Source organism: Eubalaena glacialis, chromosome 8, assembly GCF_028564815.1.
Source record: "Eubalaena glacialis isolate mEubGla1 chromosome 8, mEubGla1.1.hap2.+ XY, whole genome shotgun sequence".
Lineage (NCBI taxonomy): Eukaryota > Metazoa > Chordata > Mammalia > Artiodactyla > Balaenidae > Eubalaena > Eubalaena glacialis.
Genome location: NC_083723.1, coordinates 21,650,612 through 21,671,221, shown reverse-complemented (window position 1 = coordinate 21,671,221; position 20,610 = coordinate 21,650,612). Strand labels below are relative to the sequence as shown.

The 20,610-nt window shown below is 40.5% G+C and overlaps 1 protein-coding gene and 1 long non-coding RNA gene across 4 annotated transcripts in view; one reads left to right on the top strand and one right to left on the bottom strand.

Annotated features, from left to right (window-relative positions):
* The window catches only part of PTPN12 (protein tyrosine phosphatase non-receptor type 12), an 89,053-nt gene extending 80,002 nt beyond the window's left edge, over positions 1-9,051 (bottom strand). Inside the window, exon 1 of one of the 2 annotated variants that reach the window (XM_061198464.1) lies at positions 8,913-9,051. In XM_061198464.1, coding sequence (XP_061054447.1) covers positions 8,913-9,011 — 99 coding nt within the window. In that variant the 5' untranslated portion in view covers positions 9,012-9,051. Of the gene's footprint in view, positions 1-8,580; positions 8,694-8,912 lie in introns of those variants that run through there. The other variant, XM_061198465.1, reaches the window with a different exon arrangement.
* An 807-nt stretch (positions 9,052-9,858) lies between these two features.
* On the top strand, positions 9,859-15,512 carry LOC133096157 (uncharacterized). 2 transcript variants are annotated; one of them, XR_009701746.1, is made up of 3 exons: positions 9,859-9,910; positions 10,620-10,675; positions 15,128-15,512. It is a non-coding gene; the product is annotated as an uncharacterized LOC133096157 (long non-coding RNA). The 2 variants fall into 2 exon arrangements; XR_009701747.1 differs by lacking the exon at positions 9,859-9,910 and adding an exon at positions 10,469-10,521.
* Positions 15,513-20,610: the final 5,098 nt, after the last annotated feature.

Genomic DNA, 20,610 nt, shown 5'->3' with positions numbered 1-20,610 from the left:
TTTGTGCAAGCACACCTGTAGGTATGAGGAAGAAAAAGCAATTCTCATGCTGGTCTAAGAGACAAGCCCCTTGGACCACCTGAAGAGTCAAGCTCTGTCTTACAGCATTAAGCTCGCTACAATTTCTGCTATCGCAATGGTCATTAATGCTTATTAAATGCCAGGAACTATATTAAGCAATGGGGATACAGAGATAGTTAACTAAGTCCCAGTCTGTAGCCTTGGAGGCTTTCAGTCTGGGGAAATCAGAAATGTAAATGTTTATGAATCTAATGAACTGAGTGCTATAGAAACCCAGAAATTTTTACCATACGAACAAAAAATTTTAATCTATCTAAATGTTAATGTCTTACTGTCAGTTTCAATCTTTCAAAAATCTTTTCCAAATTAGATATCAAATATTGAAGGAAAAAAGCTAACAATATTCTAAAATTAAATACAGGAAAACATCCTTGAGAATTAACACTTGAGGTAAATTTTTATTGTGCTGTCTCAGTGAGCCATGTCTGGAAAGTTACTTAAAAGTTCACTTCCACTTTTGAAGTTAGTTAAAATATAAATATGTTTGGCTGGACACTCATCAAAGGTGACAAAATCTTAACTAAACCAGTGGCACTGGGAAAGGACTAAGATTAGCTCAGATGCTACGACTGGAAAATATTTCCTTTCACTCTAGCTTTAAAGACATGTTAGACATACTGCACCATTCATATAAGCTTACTGAGATATTTTAAAAACCTACAAGCCAACCACAGGATAGCACTTCACACCCTCTAAGGTGGTTATAATAAAAAAGACAAACAGTGACAAGTATTGGTGAGGATGTAAAGAAATTGGTGGGAATGGAAAATGTGCATTCTCCTGGTAGAAACGTAAAACGTGGAGCAGCTTTGGATAACACTCTGGCAGTTCCTCAAAATGTTAAACATACTTGTAGGTACATACCCAAGATAATCAAAAACATTGTGCAAAACAAAAACTTGTGTAAAAGGTTCATAGTAGCATTATTCATAAAATAATACAAAATATATTACATCTTATGTATTATTACATACAAAATATTCCAAAATGTGGAAACAACTCAAATTGTATATCAACAAATGAATGGATAAACAAAATATGGTATATCCATACAACAGAAAATTATTCAGTCATAAAAAGGAATGAAGTATTTCTGACCACGCAACAACACTGATGAACCTTGAAAACATTAAGTCAAAGGAGTCAGTCACAAAATACTGATTCCATTTATATGAAATGTCTAGACGAGGCAAATCTATGGAAACAGAAGGTAGATTAGTGGTTGCCAAGGTCTGCGGGGAGTGGGGAGGAAGGGAGGAATGACTGCTAATGGGTATGCGGTTTCTTTTGGGGGTGATAAAAACTGATTGTGGTGATGGTTGCACAATTTTGTGAATATACTAAAACCTATTAAATTGCACAACTTAAATGAGTGAATTTTACACTAAGTGAATATCTCCATAAAGCTGTTATTAATTTTTAAAACACCTACAAGGCACAATATTGAACAGTTTTACAACGATGAAGTTTTTTATACTTATCTAGCCTGTGCAGCATTAAGATCTTGCCAGGCTTTCAGTCCTTCCTCCCCTCCTATTTAACAAATCAAATCTTAGCCTTAAATCAAAACTTCAGAGGTCTTATTTAACCAAAAGACAAGTTCTTGTTATCTGTCTTTTAAAATTATACTTAAACAGCAATCATTTCACAAAAAAGATATAGATGAGGAATGCATATACGAAAAACGTCCCTATCTCATCTTTTTTTAAAAAAGCAGAGGGTGAGAGGGGATCTGTGTCTTCCTCTGGCTTCTGCCATCTCCTTTCAGAATGTTAAAAGTAAATGGAAGAAATTTATACCACTTCGCCTATTTCTTCTTCAACCCACTACAGTCTGGCTTTTTCCCATACCCCAACCCCAAACTGCTTTTTCTAGTCACCAAATCACTCCTACTTGGCAAACAGAATGGGTGCTTTCTCAAGCTCACCTTACAGGTCCTCCCAGAATTACTGTATCAGACTTTGGTGACTACTCCTTTCCTGAAACTCTCCCAGGCTTTTCTGACACCCTCTGGGTTCCCTTCCTTCCTCTTTGACCACACCCTCCCGGGAGCAATCACTAGCACTTCCGTTCAGAAGCTGTTCTTTAAATGCTGATGCTGTTCAACCTAAAGCTGGTCACTCTACAGGCTTGTGTGAATAAGCTCGTTTCACTTTCATGCTTTCAAATACCTCTTACATGCTTTAATTCTGTCCCGTCAGCTCTCTCGAGCTCTACATTTCCACAAGATTTCTCATAGGCACCTCTTTTTAACGTGTCCAAAGCTAAACTCATTCTCTTCGACTTTGAAATTTCTTCCAACCATCTTCTGCTTGGTCTCCTCTGCTTGTTTCTCCTCTCTTCCTCCTTACCCTACCAAACAGTACCTTCCAACTTGACTGACGGTATACCAAGCTAGAAACCTTGGAGTCATACTACAACATTCCTATCTCCTTCACTACTCACATCTACTGACTCATTGAGACGTCTTCCTTTATCCTTATCAGATCCTTTGTACACTCTCTGTTCCACTGTCTTAGTTTAGCTCAGGCCCTCATATCTCACTCCCTATATTTCAACAGCTTCAAAAATGCTCTCCTTCAATCCGGTAATCCATTCTTCATACTACCATCAGAATCAACTTTCTGCAGCACAAATCTGTCAAATGACTGCTTACTTTTCTTAAAATATGCAGCGATCTGCAGAGACCTATAGTACTGATTCTCAGCATTTTACCAGAACCAACCTGAATGATATAAGTGAAGGCTCAAAGTAAAGCAGGCTGGGGTGGTGAGGGGACAACTGGAGGTGGGGAAACACTGCTGGAGTGTTCAAACAGAATGTCTATTTTCTTAACACCTGCCCACTTTCCCTGTAACTCTAAGACCTGTAGTGTGTTACTGTTCAAAATTACTATTGCTGGGCTTCCCTGGTGGCGCAGTGGTTGAGAATCTGCCTGCCAGTGCAGGGGACATGGGTTCGAGCCCTGGTCTGGGAAGATCCCACATGCCGCGGAGCAACTAAGCCCGTGAGCCACAACTACTGAGCCTGCGCGTCTGGAGCCTGTGCCCCGCAACAAGAGAGGCTGCGACAGTGAAAGGCCCATGCACCGCGATGGAGAGTGGCCCCTGCTTGCCACAACTGGAGAAAGCCCTCGCACAGAAACGAAGACCCAACACAGCCAAAAATAAAAAATAAATAAATTAAAACAAACAAAAAAAACAAAAACCAAAAAAAAAAATTACTATTGCTGATCTATAGTATCCAGCATAGATTCAAGAACCTTCAAAACCTGATCCCTACCTAGCTTTCTCAGCATCATGTTAGCCTTTATCATGCACTATTTCGCTGTTTCTCAAAATCTGGTGATGGCCCACCCCCAGACCATTTCAAAGAGTCCACGAGGTCAAAACTCTTTTCCTAACAATACTAAGTTATGCTTCCTCACCTGTAAATATGCAAATGCACAGACTTTAGTACAAGATTTTTTTTAAATCATTTTCATTCCCTTTAGGAGTGTACAGCGGAGTCTTCTAGAGGGTACATGACATGTAATACTGTGAAGTGTGACAATGCAACAGTATGAATGCAACAGTTATAAGAATCCAGCTCTCTTCTATTAAGCCGGACATTAAAAAAATTTGCAAAAATATAAAAATAATGCTTCTTCCCACCAATAACTTTTTGAAAAATAATTACTTGTCATAAAATATAGTATACAGGTTAATATGGAATGGTTTAATTATCATTATTTTAAAGTAAATTATTTTTTTAAATATCTTCTAATTTCTAATACAGTAAATAAACAAAAGCTCTTTGGGGTCCTCAGTCATTTTTGAGAGTGTAAAAGACTCTTAAGATCAAAAGGTGTGAGAACTGCTACATTATTTACAGCAGATTATCTACCACTCCCTAAATATGCTCAACTCTGAAACCTCCAACCTTTTGCATGGCGATGCATCCTCCGCCACCTGCCTAGTCCCAGCCAGGTCCTAAGGCACCTCAGATGCATTCTGGAGAAACGGGATAAAGAGAACAGGTTTTGAAGTCAAGCAAGATACTTAACTTCTCAGAGTGTGTTCCCTTACCTGTAAAATATAGGTTTTATCTACCTCATAAATTGCCGATATGTTAAATAAGACAGTGTAAAATATCTGGCACAGTGTTTAACATATAGTAGGGATGAAAAAATGTTAATTTCCTTTCTACTTAAAATAGTTTATAAAATCACAAACACTACTGTAGTAAGATTAAAAACAATAGAACAATTATTTAATCATAACAAAGCAAGCAAACTGGTTGTTTTGAGCAGTTCCTTCAGGATTACTATTAGTAGAGCAGATGGTTTTATATAATAAATTCCCTGAAATGCATAACTACTAAGGTAGTTCTGCAGTTACTTGTGATTGATAAATTCAGATTAATTTAAAATATCAGTTATTGGGACTTCCCTGGTGGTCCAGTGGTAAAGAATCTGCCTTGCAATGCAGGGGATGCGGGTTCAATCCCTGGTCAGGCAACTAAGATCCCACATGCCATGGGGCAACTAAGCCCGCACACCACAACTACTGAGCTCGCGCACCACAACTACTGAGCTCGCCCACCTCAACTAGAGCCCACGTGCCGCAAACTACAGAGCCCACGTGCTCTGGAACCAGCGCGCCACAACTAGAGAGAAGCCCACGCGCCGCAATGAAGATCCCAACTAAGACCCAACGCAGCCAAAAATAAATTAAAAAAATAAATAATAAATCTTTTAAAAAAATAAAATAAAATATCAGTTATTTTAAATAGCATTTTAACATAGGAATGCTTGCTATTATACCTCAGTTTAGCCTTAGAAAAAAATGTCCATAAATCTTCTCCTTCCAGTGTTTCACAAAAAAGTACTACAATTCACACATCCACTGCATCCTGTTTTTTAAATACTCCACTAAGTCCACTCATTAAATTTTTCTTTTCATCTTCATAAGTAGAAAGAGAACTAGTTTTTAAACTGAAACTGCCATATTTGTAGCTTCACTGTTGTCTTTTATGATTTCTTTTATATACAAGTGTCTAGTGTATAAACTTTAGCCTAATCAGAATAAATTTACTTGTTTCAGTACTTTAATTATACATGATAAAGCTTTAAAAAGCAAAAGAAAATTACTGAAAATGGAAAGTCCAGACATCTCTTTTTCCTTCTATCTCTAGTTACACGTAACTGACTACATAAATTAGCCATTTGATAATATACAGACAGCACAATAATTTGTTAGATGAAGACCCTGAATATCAGTCTCATATTTCAGTCTTGTGAAGTAGGTATTTTTCTTCTTTTAAAGGTGAGAAAACTCAGTCAACTCATTTTCTTTCAAGTGGCCTGCCCAAGGTCAGAAAACTAGCCAATGGCAGAGATGGGAGTTAAACGTCTGTCAAACATAAATGTGCACCACCCTACCATACACATTTACTTGTCATGATCACTGTCTCCCATTTCATAAAGAAGACTAAAAATCGAGATAGTTGAGATCACGTTCTGGATCTGCCACAGATTAGCTATTTAATTAGCTATTTAATTTAGCTATTTATCAACTTGTAAAGTAATCATTTTGGTGCCGTAGTTTACACCATCTCAATACCTTAGTTTTCTCCTCTTTCACAGAATGGGGTGCACAACAGGCAAAGGCCAAGAGCAGACAACTCACAGAATAGTTAACGACAAGAGGAAAAATTCCTACCCTTACTAGTATCAAGATATTCAAATTAAAACAAGATACCATTTTTCAACCATCAAATTATCAAAGATCCAAGATAATTATTATATGAACAGTCATACAGTACTGACAGTTGTATAAACTGACAGAACTTCTTCAAAAAGTTATTCATAAACACATATTAAATGTTTATATCCCTTCATCTAGTACTTCCACTACTGGAAGATACCTTATGCAATAATCCAAAATAAAGAAGCTTTATGCATAAGTGTTCACTACAGAATTATGACGTATAATAGCAGAAAATAAATGGCCTAAACATTCAACCATAAGAAAATAGTTAAGCTAAAAGACAGTGGCTAGGTGAAATATTATATAGCCACCTAAAATCATTTTTACAAATGAAAAACACCTAAATATTAAGCTGGAAACAAATTTCCAAGAATATTAAATGGTATTGATATATGTAGTACGGTCACAGAGAAGCATTAAAAACATTAATAGAGATAGCCTTTGGGAGATGGGACTATAGGAAGGCTGAACGGAATAATGGAAAGACCACAGTTTGAATGCCCATTCCACTTTCCTACAGGTAAGGCATTCTTAATTATTATTCTGTAATTTCCAAATTTGAAACAATGAACATTATCACTTCATATCTGAATAAGGTTATAATACAGTAGCTAGATTACCCCTAAGGCTCAGTTCTAAAATGCTAAAAATTTTTAAATGCATTTTTAATCCACATCAGAATTTAAGAACAACAGAAGAGTTAGAATCTATCAGCTGATCTCCTATTCTCTTTCCATGGCAGAGGGGACAAAGTTTCCCTCCAGCCTTCTAGTCAAGGGAAAAAGAGGCACCAACTAGCAGCCTTAATTACAGCTATTGCTTATCAAGTCACGGAATAAAAAAAGCAAGCCCTACAAAAGAACAGCCCTAGTAATCAAATCTCAAGTGTAGAATCCCCTAACTATCCCTAGGCATTATGGAAGAAAAAGGAAACTCATTTAGTCCTGGAGAAATCTCCAATAGGAATCCCTGACTCATCCCCAAAGCATGAACCCTAAGGCTACTTCCCCTGTACAGGAGTTCAGAGACTGGGCACTTGTCCTGATGGCCTGCATCACCAAACAATGCTCTTTCCTGACAGGATATGCCCATGGATAACAAGATGATTAGCATGCAAAGAATAAGTGGCCAGGGACCACACCACCTCTTCTTCCACAACCAAAATAAGACTGTGTAAGACTAGTTTTAAACATTTAAAATATTCTAAATAAATATTTTCTTCTCTTTTGGCCGGAGAGTAGTAAAAAGGGGACTCTGTCCAATTATTGTGATACCATTCCAAAGATACCAACACATTTAAAATTCTCAATAGTAAAAAGGGAACATGTCTTCTTTTCTTTAACCTTTTCAGATCAAAAAGTAATTTTTCAAATACATAGGCTAAATATCAAGAGAAAATCTTTAAAATAAGGCATAAATTACTTAATCAACATTTTCTGCACCTTCAAAAGATACTAACAAAACCTAACTCCTAGCCTCCTCTATTATTGGTCTAGGGAGGCGGGAATCACAAAGCTCCAACAACACTGTTATAATATTGTGTGAGGTGAAGGGTTAAGAATTTTAACGCTAAAGCTTTACTAGACCGAAGTCTCTTTAAAATGTGAAAAATTATTTCAGCACTGAAAGCCATTTCACCTGCACCTTGTAAACAATTAAACTGTACTTTGAAACAAAAACTAGCCAATGTTTGCTGCTCACTCATTTTTATACACATTAACTGTGTATCATTTGAACAATCGCGAATTTCAGAGTTAAGTGACTATTCCTGGAGGTGTATCTGGCCCGGGAGCAAAATTTTCCCTAGCCTATTTCCCATTCCCAAACCCCGCCAAGACTAAGGAGCAGCCACTTCCCAAAGTCCCACTTCCTTTTCCATTCCCCAGACCTCCAGGGTTTCCAACGCCCCAGTCTTGCGCAATATCCGTAGGAGCAGCCGCCGCAACCACCGCCTCCTAAGCCGAGAAACAACCCTAAAGGGAACATTGTCCAGCAGAAAAATACGGGGCGGGGGGGGGGGGGCAATGGAGGAAGTCGACTTCTCGTCCCACGCCTTCGGATCTGACCCCCTCGTAGTGATGGACCAAGAGCAATTCCACGACCAGGACTTCTAACCTCCTCTCCAGCCCGCCTGTACAAGCAGAGGGCGGAAGGGGGGGGGGGAAGGGGGTTGTCGGATGGGGGGGTTGGGGAGACTTCGAAGGTTATCTCCCACTTCAGGGCTTCGGCCCGCACGGTCGCCTCCGCCTCAACACGACTATTGTTCCCAAGTTCCCCACCCCCACCCCGGATAGGAAGTGATAGTCACATCCCCTCAGCCTTCGGCAGTGTCCCCTAGGGAGTCTGAAGTAGGCTTCCTTCAGGATAGCCACGCACCTCCACACCTCCACACACACACACGCTTACCCCCCTCAACCTCAAGTCACGTTGACCCCAAAACCATCTCAAACCTGGGTCTCAAGAGACCAGAGATGGAACAGGGGTAAATGGAAATTGAGCAAACCCACGAGATTGCTTAGGGACAGACCCTTTCCCATGCACCGGCGATAACTGCGAACCCAGGAACGGCAAATAGTCCTACCTTGCCCACCCCTGAGACCAGCTTGAGCAAACGGACCCCACGAGTTAATTGCCACCTTAAGAGCTCCGTTCCTCCCTCAGCCGCGACACGCTCTCCTCCCTGCCTCGACCCTCCCTGGAGGGGCAGCTGGATGGGGAGGTGAGGAGAGACGAGCCCCCCGGCCTGTACCTCATTCGCCTCCGGCTCCCGGCCCGAGAAACAATAGGTGGTCTCTGGCGGCGGTGCTGAGTGCGGGCTCGGCCGGACGGCCTCTCCCTTCGCGTCCCGGACGCCGGCGGAGGGGGCCGCGACCGCGGGAGGAGAAAAGGCGGCCGAGGGGCGGAGGCGACCTCACCTCCGGCCGGCCTCCGAGTCCACCCGGCCCTTGGGGCTGGCGCGCGCCCCCTCCGCCCCTCTCCTTACAGCCGCACACAAAGCGCTGGCGGCCCGGGCCGGCCGGGTGAGGCTGCAGTGGGCTCCGGTGCCGGAGAGAGGAGTCGACAGCGAGGGGAGGGACTCACCATGAAGTCCCGGGCGAAGTTGTCCTCCCCATTGTGGTCCGGACTCTTCATGGCCTGGACCCTCTGTATGAATTTCCTCAGGATCTCCACTTGCTCCATCCTCCCGCGTCCCCCCGGCTGCGGTCGCTGGCCCCCCCGCCGCCCTCCCGCCCGGCGCAGAGCCCGCTCAGTCTTCCCCAGCTCGCTCCCCCTACCCGACCCCTCTCTCCCGACCCCCGCCGCTCCCTGCTCCTCCCCACCGCCCAAGGCGGTGGCAGCGGCGGCACTAGCCCGGCTTCCGATCCTACAACTTCCAGGAGCAGCCGCCGCTCTCCCACAGTACGGGGCGAGCCACTGCGGCTAGCGCCAACCCCAACCCCCAGCTTGCTCCATCCTCCTTCCCCGCCCTCCTCCTGCTCTGCCGGAGACGCCGCCACCGCCTTAGGAACACGGCTCTCCGACCGCCCTGCCCCCCCCCCAACCCCTTCCCGGTTCCTCCTTCCCTCCCTCCCTCCCGGCTAGCAGCCGCAGCCGCCTCTCCCCACGGGCGCGCCCCCGCCGCCACCCAAACGCGCGGCTCCGCGCAGCGGCTCCGTCCCGGGCGCTACGCCGCGCCGAACCGCCCCCGCCCGCCACGCCCCCAAGCCCGCCCCGCCGGCCCTAGCCCGGCTAGGAGTGGCTGGGAGGCGCTTCGGCAGTCGGCTGGGAGACTTGACTCCACTTCCGGGGCGTGGTCCCGCCCGGGCAGCGAGTAGGTCTGAGGAGCCGCTCGTAGTAGGGAATTCGACACAGCCGGGCAAACCCTACTCAATTGGAGTAGGACTTGAGTTGGAAAATGCGGTCTCACCGCCTATTAGTGGGAAAAACATATTTCTAGAGTGCTTCCGCCCGCCGCCAGCCATGGGCTGGGACTACAAGTCCAGGCCGGCCGGAGTCCAGGAGTGGGGGCGGGGGAGGGCGGCGGTGGGAAGAGAGGCATGCTGGGAACTGTAGTAGTGTCATCTCCACGTTCGCAGCAGGTATGTCTTCATCTTAATGTTGAGGGCAGTTAGACCTTGGCACTTTGGGGAATGGCTACGGCCAAGAGAAACGAAACGCTTCTTCAGTGATAGGACTTTTGCTTTTTGCACATCCGTCTAAACCCCGGCGAGTGAGCGCCTGAGATTCAGTTTGTCCTAGTATGAATTGAAAGGAATCTGTCTTCTTGCCTTTAGATTCGCAGCACCTCAGAACTGAATAATAGATTTTTCTCCGTAGAATGCATCTTTGTAAGTCTTCTAGTAATCAGAGAAATCCGTCCCAGTCTAATTCATCATTTTACAAAGAAAGTGTTTGCCCATGGTCCCCCAGCATATTCTTAGCAGAGCCCAGACTAGAGCTCAGATCCTTTTGCTTTCACTACAACACCGTATTGCTTCTCACAAAGGAGCGTAAACTTGTGATAATGTGACTGCGGTGAAGGACCTGATCCGTGGACTTCTTTTGGTCACTTAGACCCACACACACGTTTTTTACAGATCAGATTGGTCAGGCAATTTGGTTAAAATAGGAAATGTCAGTGGTAGGCCCCTTTTCCCAGATGAACGTTTAGAAGCACCTTGGAATTTAGTGATAAACTTGAAGAAAACAGGTATGAGTAACAAGATCCAATTTCCTATTTGTTTTAAAGAAAAATATTTCTCTTTAAAATAATACAACTGACATATACCAATCTACTCTTCTTCTCAGAAATAACCACTTCCAGATGTGCTCTTCCAAATGTCTTCCTATGCATTTATATACAGGTATGTGCATGTAAAAAGATACAGTTTTGTCCTCTATTTTAAAAATTCACTTAGAGGAATAGTTTAATTTCTAAGGTAAGCTTTACTTAAAACAAGGGTCTGGAGTATTTTACTTTAATCAGATTACTGAGACTCAGTTTCACTGGATATGAGAAAAGATTAGGATCTGGGTTTGATCACCTACCAGTATAGAGAAATTAGACGTGGGCAGAGAAATGGGCAGATGATCGAGGACTGCTTCTACTTTTGATATGTCAAAAGAATGTGCAAATCAGATGGTGATTGATAAAGACTATATGCTGGACAAGCTGTATATCAGTTTAGTGTCAGTCGGGTTACTTGTTTGAGTTATCGAAAGTGTTAGTTGTTTCAGTTATCGAGTCCTGTTTTCACTAGTGGTTTTGCAGTCTTTTTTTTTTCTTTTTTTTTTTTTTTAACTTTCCTCTTATTGCAAGCACTCTCTCTTTCTTGCAACACAAGTGTCTTTTGAGTTCTCAGCATCTACCTTTGGCAGCTCATGTAGGTTAGGGAAAACAAAAGTAAAGTACCTTTATGGATTTCAGGTCTTTTGGAAAGACTTTCCTCTTTTTAATATATTTAAATCTTGTTTCAATCTACAGATATTTTTTGAGCACCTCAAAATAGGAGGGGTTGTGCTGTGTGAGGGCAGGGGGAGATACAAAAATATCTCAGAGATGGCTTCTTCTAGAGCTTACAGCTTTTTCAGGAGACAGGAAAAAACACTAAGATCTTGGTTACTGTAAGTTAATAAATGCCAAATGAGTGATACAGACAATGAGTAGTTTAGCAGTTCTCAGAAGAGAGAATTATGAACTGGGTTGTCAGCATGAAGTGGTCACAGAGGACCTTGAAAGATAAGTTAAATTAGGTTTGAATGGGAAGAAGAACTCACAGGGAAGAGAAGTGATGAAACAAAGAGCAGGAAGATAGCAAAGCAGAAGTTTGAAGCAGAACTTTTGTATATGTGTAAAGGCACTAAAGCAGACTAGGACTGGACTCTGGCTGAGGATTTGGACCTGATACTGTTATCAGTGGGAGCCACCAAAGGTTTCTGAGTATAAAAGTGAAATTAGGAAAATATTAATCTGGCCGTGTATGGATAAATTGTGAAGTAATAAGGGAAGAGAATGGAATGAGCCCTATTGGGAGCCAATACATGACACGACAAAAGCTGAAACTAAGGTCATAGCACTGCAATTACAAAGACACAGATGGAGGTGAGAGAGACTGAAAGAACTCATAGAACTCGGTGACTGACTTAGTGGACAAGAAAGAAGGTGGAATTTAAAAATGACTGAAATTAGATTGGGAGAGGTCAGAAAGTTTGACAGAAAACAGGGCTATGCATGGTATGAGCAGATGGGGACTTTTGCACAGAAGGTGAGAGAAATTGGCACATCATCTTTGGAGGCAATTTGGCCATAAATGTATCAGAGTGGAAACGTCATGCATGCTTTGACTGAAAATTTTATAGGTAATATTTATAGCTGTGTACAAACATATATGCTTTTTGCAGGCTTTTTTGTAACGGGCAAGAGTGGAAACAATATACCTGCCTATCAAAAGTTAAAAAACAGAATCACATATATATAATTAAGTCCTGTGAAGCCATTAAAAAGTGAAAAAAATAATCTGTATGTGTTGATGTGGAATAGGTTTCAGGATCTGCTTATTAAATGAGAAAAGCTAGACACACATTGCGTTTATCGTATTCTTCCATTTACGTAAAATGGAATGTGGATAAAACACGGATAAAATGCTTAAACAAGCGTAGGATTTTCCTGAAGGACACTTCAAAAACTGTTAGCTGTGATCGCCTCTAGGAGAGCCTTGAGAATCTTTGGTGGAGAGGGTACAACTTCCAATGTGCATACCCTGTCATATTCTGAGTATTTTATGATGTGTGTACATTACTTTTCCAACAAAGTTGAATCTATTTGATTGAAAATTTTTTTAGACTTTCAATCCGGGCAATAGGAAGAATGGTGATATCTTTAACAGAAACACACAAATAATTAAAAAATGAAGCAGATCTTGTCTGGGTGATATTTTAAAATGGCACAGCTGTTTCAGAATGTCCACCTACTTACACCACAGTTCTCAAGGAACACAACTGCCCTGCCCATTCACAGCCACAGCTGAGGGTTTGGGCACTTGACCCAAGTTAACCAACCCATGTGGACTGGCCAGCAGCCTATGGCCTGGTGTAGGAACATGATCTGGGAGTATCGGTCCTCACTGTGAAGAATCGGAACTTAGAAACCTAGAGGGAGTAAGTCATTAAGCCGCAAGGGCAGAAGCTGAATGCCATGGGGTAGAATTAGGGATCTGACAAGCTGAAGCCTTGTGAGAAGAGTAGAAAGTATGGAGAATCTAGTTAGTCAAGAAAGGAGCATGAAGCATGCATGCAGAGATAAGTAGATATGTCACCTTATACCCATGTGGCCATGGGAGAGATGGGGAGAATCTCTGGAGCAACTTAACTTCTTCCTTACTGTTTAGGACAGGTTCCATTGACATTTATTCCAGAAGTCAATTCTGCTTTTCCTGAAACAGAATAGGGCAGTAATAAAGAGCGTGGGCTCTGAAATGAGAGAGATGAAGATTCAAAAACCCACTCCATTTCTTACTCAGGGCAAATCACTTAACCTCTCTAATCCTCAGTTTCATCTTCTAGGAAAGCTGCCTGGTGCTGTCTTAAAGAGGTGTGTTTCAGAATTAGTGTACTACACCTTACACTTGCTTATAGAAAACACAAGAACTGGTTAAACAAAGAATTAATGATTTCCAGACCTTTTACTTTTTTACCCTACGTCTCTTCTTTTGGCTTTTCTTCTGCTCACTGGCCACCTTTACTCTAGGTAAATACATGAGGGATGAGAAGAAAGCCAAATACTGTTTTCAGAAATCTCCCTTCTTCTTAGTATTGCAATACTTTTGTGAAGGTTTGAGTGGGAGTTTAAAACTAATAATCCAAAAGAGGGTTCAGAATTATATATCTACTTCATATTCACAGTATCCCTTCCCCTCCCAGCTCAGGTAGAAGTAATGCTTTATATCTATATAGAAATTTTAACTTCTGGAGTATTGTTACACCTGTTCTCTCATAAAAACTACCTTTGTTATGGCTTTCATGACATTATAGCTCTTTGTGAGCTCTGTTTTTCTTTACAACCCTGGGAAGTAATTTGGCATCATTGTCCTCATTAATAGATGAAAAACTAAATAAAACATGGGAGTGAACATGACTAGCTTATGTAAAAAACAAATGTCATGCATGGCCAGAAGCCACAGGTCCTGAGTTTCCAGCTTGTTGCATAAACCACTGAGTCACAATACTTTTATACCTGTGAGACTACAGGTGAAGAGTCAAACCATTCCTAAGATTCTCCCAAAGTAGCACTTCTAATATTAACCTGTCATTTCACGCTACATTCCTCAGTCTTCTCCATACTCTCAAACTTAAGGACTCATAGCTGAGAAGTTATGGGAGCGTGGATAAGAAAGGAGGGAGGGAAATTCTTCTCTACTTCATTCCTGGTATTCTTTACTCCCTCATTCCTAGACCTAGTTACAGCAACAAAGCTGTTCACCATTTTTTTAATATGTGAATTTATTGTTGAAATATGAAATCCATTTTATAGGGAACTGGGTGGGGGGGAAGGAGCATATCTTTTTAGTCTAGTGTAGTATGAGAGTTTTAGAAGAAAGGCATATAAAAATGGAGAGAAATTTGGAAAAGATGAAATTTTTAAAATAATATATATTTCTAAACTTAATATGTCAGAGTTTTTTTCACACAGTACTCCCTGTTTATTCTTATAACTCTACCCTAAAGTAAGCAGGCTGGGTGGTATCATCTCCATCTTTATTTATGCATTAGAATACTAGTAGGGATAGTAATGCCTAAGCTTAGAGAAATTAAATGATTTGCCCAAGGTCATGTAGATGGCAGAACTGAAACCAAAACCCAGGTGGTTCTCCACTCAGAGTGTTACACAACAAAGGCTAAATAGTGTAATAATAAATACTAACTGCAGGAGAATGCTGTAATTCAATCCACTCTCTTCTCTAAATTTTCTATCTCATATTTCTCATGCTGTTTCATTTAGCATTCTAAGAAAAATTAAAATTTTATAAATAACTTCAAAGTCAAGTACTACCTGAGCATCTAATTAGTGATCCTTCAACCTGATGACATTTAGTTTCTGTATTCAGGAATGGATGATTAACAAGGGCTGTGACATATGATTGCACCATATATAAAATCCATCCAGTATATTTGTTGGTCTCAGGTCCAACTATCAGCAAAAAGCCACAAAACAAGCAAAAAATCCCTTTCATTCAGTGACTGCTATTATTTTAAATTAAAAATAAATTGTGGGGGCTTCCCTGGTGGCGCAGTGGTTAAGAATCCACCTGCCAATGCAGAGGACACAGGTTCGAGCCCCGGTCCGGGAAGATCCCACATGCCGCGGAGCAACTAAGCCCGTGCGCCACAACTACTGAGCCTGCACGCCACAACTACTGAGCCCGTGTGCCACAACAACTGAAGACCGCGTGCCTAGAGCCCTGCTCCGCAACAAGAGAAGCCACTGCAACGAGAAGCCCACGCACCGCAACTAGAGAAAGCCCGTGCATGGCAACGAAGACCCAATGCAGCCAAAAATTAAATAAATAAATAAATAAAATTGTGGACAGAGAAAGAGAAATACTGTATGATCTCAATTATATGTGGACTCTAAAACAAACTCATAGAAAAAAGAGATCAGACTTGTGGTTACCAGAGTCAGAGGGTGTGGGGAGGGGGAATCAGAGGAAGGTGGTCAAAAGGTACAAACTTCCAGTTATAACGTAAATAAGTACTAGGGATATGATGTACAATATGATGACTATAGTTAACACTTATATGATATATAGGAAAATTGTAGAAAGAGAGTAAATCCTAAGAGTTCTCATCACAAGGAGAAAAGTTATTTTCTTTTTTCTTCTTTCTTTTTATTGTATTTATATGAGATGATGGATGTTAGCTAAACCTATTGTGGTAATCATTTCACAATATATGTGAATCAAACCATCATGCTGTACACTTTAAACTTACACAGTGATTCATGTTAATTATTTCTCAATAAAACTAGAAAACATAAATTGTGATTCCACTTATATGAGGTATCTAAAGTTGTCAAATTCATAGAAACATAAAGTAGAATGGTGGTTACCAGGGTCTGGGGGTGAGGGGAAAGGGCAGCTGTTTAATGGGTATAGAGTTTTGATTTGCAAGATGGAAAAGTTCTGGAGATCTGCTTCACAACAATGTGAATATACCCAACACCACTGAACTGTACACTTAAAAGTGTTTAAGTGTTGCCTGGAGGGAAGCTTTATATATGGTTGGTACCCTGGTTTTTATGTCTGTTGCCCCAGTTTAGGGGGCTGCTGCCTGGCGAATGCCTCTTGATTCACCTGACTCTGGTAGCCATGCGGCTTGCATTTCTGGGTCCCATGGCGCTGTGGCAATTGGAGAAATGGGCTTTGGCAAGTTATATCCCCAAGGCACTGTACAGATAGTGGACTGAGGCACACCCCCCAGCCTTTCTGTGAAGGAGGCCTCTTTGCTTGTCCTGGAGCTTCAGCCTGAGGGCAGGCTTCAGGTTTGACCACATTTTGTGGCATATAGAGCTGCTTTTAAGGAACATAGGCCTTGCCATGCCATCTGGGCTCTCTCCCTCTGCCTTGCTCCAGTTCATCAATATCACCCAGGAAAGACCTTATACACTTGTCTGGAGCCCTGAGTTTTGCTAATGCCACCCAGGGACACCTCCAGATCATATGGCTCTGGTGGCCAGTGGGGCTTACACTTGTGGTCCTACAGGAGTGTATATATTTGCATACATTTAAAAACTGATGCTTGAGGGTCTGGCTTCTAATCAGCCTGAATCTAGGTGCTGAGATCTTCCACTTTGGGACACTGACAGATCTTGGCACAACCTCAACAACTAGGAGCTGTTAGAAATATAATAGTCTGCTTGGTCAAGCACAAAGATTTGAGAAACAAGCAAGAGGAAATGAAACAACAAATTTTGTCTCCTACATGAGGCCACACCTTCAAGACTGGGAGAGGTGGTTTCACCTACTGTTAGAAACCAACACACAGAGTCATGCAAAATGAAGAAATAGAGGAATATGTTCCAAATGAAAGAACAAGATAAACCCTCAGGAAAAAAAACCTTAATGAAATGGAGATAAGTAGTTTTTGTGATAAAGACTTTAAAGTAATGGTCGTAAAGATGCTCACTGAACTGGGGGGAAGAATAGGTGAACACAGTGAAAACGTCAACAAAGAGATGGAAAATATAGGAAAGTACTGAATAGAAGTCATAGAGCAGAGAATGAGCTGAAAAATACACTAGCTGGGTTTAAGAGCAGACTAGATGAAGCAGAGAAAAGGATCAGTCAACTCGAAGATAGAGCAGTGGAACTCACCCAGTCAGAGGAGCACAGTGAAGATAGCTTAAGGGACTAATGGTACAACATCAAACAGACTAATATTCATATCATCAAGCTCCCAGAAGGAGAAGAGAGAAAGGGGCAGAAATCTTATTTGAAGAAATAATGGCTAAATACTTCTCTGACCTGAGGAAGGGTACAGACATCCAGATACAGGAATCCAGAGTTCCAAATAAGAGGAATCAAGTAAGAGACCCACATACCAAGACACATTACACTTTAAATGTCAAAAATTAAAGATAAGAAGAGAATCTTAAAAGTAGCAAGAGAAAAACAACTTGCTACATACAAGAAAACCCCCATAAGACTATTACCAGAATTTTACACAGAAACTTTGCAGGCTAAAAAGGAGTAGCACAATATATTCAAAGTGCTGAAAGAAAAACACTTCCAACCAAGAATACTATACCTGGCAGCAAAGCTCACTCAGAAGTGAAGGAGGGATAAGGTGTTTTCCAGATGTGCAAAAGCTAAGGGAGTTCATCACCATTAAACTGGCTTTACAAGAAATGTCAGTGGGACTTCTTGGAGCTGAAAAGAAAGGGTGCTAATTAATAACAAGAACACATATGAAAGAATAAATCTCACTGGAAAGGCAAATACATAGTAAAGATAGTGAGTTAATTACTTATAAAGCTAGTATGAAAGTTAAAGACAAAAGTAGTAAAAATAACTATGGTTACAATAGTTATAAGGGATACACAGTATAAAAAGATGCAACATCAAAAAATTAAGATGTGGCAGGGGGAGCAATAACAATGAGCTTTACAATTGGATCAAACTTAAGTTGTTTTCAACTTAAAATAGAATGTTATAGATATAAGTTGTTATATGTAAGCCTCATGGTAACCACAAAGCAAAAATCTATAGTAAATACACAAAAGAGAAACAGAAAGGAATATAAGCATGCCACTAAAGAAAGTAATCAAACAACAACCAAAGAGAGCAAGAGAAGAATAAAGGCACAGAAAGGAACTACAAAAACAGCCAGAAAACAATTAACAAAATGGCACTAAGCACATACGTTTCAATAATTACTTTAACTGTAAATGGACCAAATGCTCCAATCAAAAGACGTAGAATGGTTAATGGATTTTTTTTTAAAAGATCCATCTATATACTGCCTACAAAAGACTCACTTTAGAAGTAGGGACTCACACAGACTGAAAGTAAAGGGATGGAAAAATATATTTTCCATGCAAATGGAAACCAAAAGAAAGGTGAAGTAGCTATACTTATATCAGACAAAATAGACTTTAAAACAAAGAATGTGATAAGAGACAAAGAAGGGCATTACATAATGATAAAGGGGTCAATCCAACAAGAGATAAAACATTTTGTAAATATTTATGCACCCAACATAGGTCACCTAAATTTCTAAAGCAAATGTTAACGTACTTAAAGGGAGAAATATATAGCAATACAATAATAGTAGGGGACTTTAGTACCCCACTAACATCAATGGATAGATCATACAGAGAGAGCATCAGTAAGGAAACACATTGGCCTTGAGCAACACATTAGACCTGATAGACTTAACAGATGTTCACAGAACAGCGCATCCAAAAGCAACAGAATACACATTCTTCTCAAGTGCACATGGAATATTTTCCAATATAGATCATATGTTAGGACACAAAACAAGTCTTGATAAATTTAAGAGGATTGAAATCATATCAAACATCTTTTCCAACCACAATGGTATGAAACTAGGATTAATAACATGAAGAAAACTGGAAGATTTGCAAATATGTGGAGGTTAAACAACATGCTACTGAACAACCAATGGGTCAAAGAAGAAATCAAAAGAGAAATAAATAAATACCTTGAGACAAATGAAAATAGAAATGTAACATGCTAAAATTTATAGGGTGCAGCAAGAGTAGTTCTAAGAAGGAAGTTCATAGCAATAAATGCCTTCCTCAAAAAATAAGAAAAGTCTCAAACAACCTAACTTTATTTTTTTTCTTTTCCATTATGGTTTATTACAGGATATTCAACATAGTTCCCTGTACTATACAGTAGCACCTTGTTGTTTATCCATTCTATATATAATAGTTTAAATATGCCAATCCCAAACTCCCAGTCCATCCCTGCTCCACTCCCCCACCCCCTTGGCAACCACAAGTCTGTTCTCTATATCTGCAAGTCTGTTTCTGTTTCATAAATAAGTTCATTTGTGTCATATTTTGATTCCAGGTATAAGTGATATCATATGGTATTTGTCAAGGAGCTTTACACCTCAAGGAGCTAGAAAAAGAAGAACAGACAAAGCCCAAAGTTAGTAGAAGGAAGGAAATAACAAAGATTAGAGCAGGAGTAAATTAAAATGAGACTAAACAGACAGTAGAAAAGGTCAATGAAATGAAGAGCTGGTTCTTTGAAAAGATAAACAAAATTGACAAATCCTTAGTGAGACTTAACAAGAAAAAAAGAGAGAGCACTCAAATAAATAAAATCAGAAAAGAAAGAGGAGGTAATACAGCCAATACCAGAGAAATACAAAGGCTCATAAAAGACTACTATAAACAATTATATGACAACAAATTTTACAGCCTAGAGGAAATTGATAAATTCCTAGAAACATGCAGGCAACCAAGACTGAATTACAATGAAATAGAAAATCTGAACAGACTGATTACCAATAAGGAGATTAAATTAGTAATCAAAAACCTCCCAAGAAACAAAAGTTCAGGGCCAGACAACTTCACTGGTGAATTATACCAAAAATTCAAAGAAGAGTTAATACCAATCCTTCTCAAACTCTTACATAAAATAGAAGAAGAGGGAACTCTTCCAAACTCATTTTACAAGGCCAGCATTACTCTGATCCAAAATCAGACAGGGATACCACAGGAAAAGAAAATTACAGACCAATATCCCAGATGAGCATAGATATAAAAATCATCAACAAAATATTAGAAAACCAAAATCAACAGTACCTTAAAAGAAATGATACACCACAGTCAAGAGGGATTTATTCCAGGGATGTGGGGTGGGGGAGCTGGTTCAACATCCACAAATCAGTCCATGTGATACACCACATTAACAAAATTAAGGATAAAAATCATATGATCATCTCAATAGATGCAGAAAAAGCATTTGCCAAAATTCAACATTTATTTATGATTAAAAAATGCTCTTAAAAACTCTCAACAAAACAAGTATAGAAGGAATGTACATCAACATAATGAAGTCCCTATGTGACAAGACCACAGCTAACATCATACTCAATCGTGAAAAGCTGAAAGTTTTTCCTCTAAGATCAGGAACAAGTCATGTTCCTTGTTCAAGTGGAACAAGAATGTTCACTCTCACCACTTTATTCAACATAGTATTGGAAGTCCTAGCCAGAGCAATTAGGCAAGAAAAAGAAAAGGCATCCAAGTTGGAAAGAAAAAAGTAAA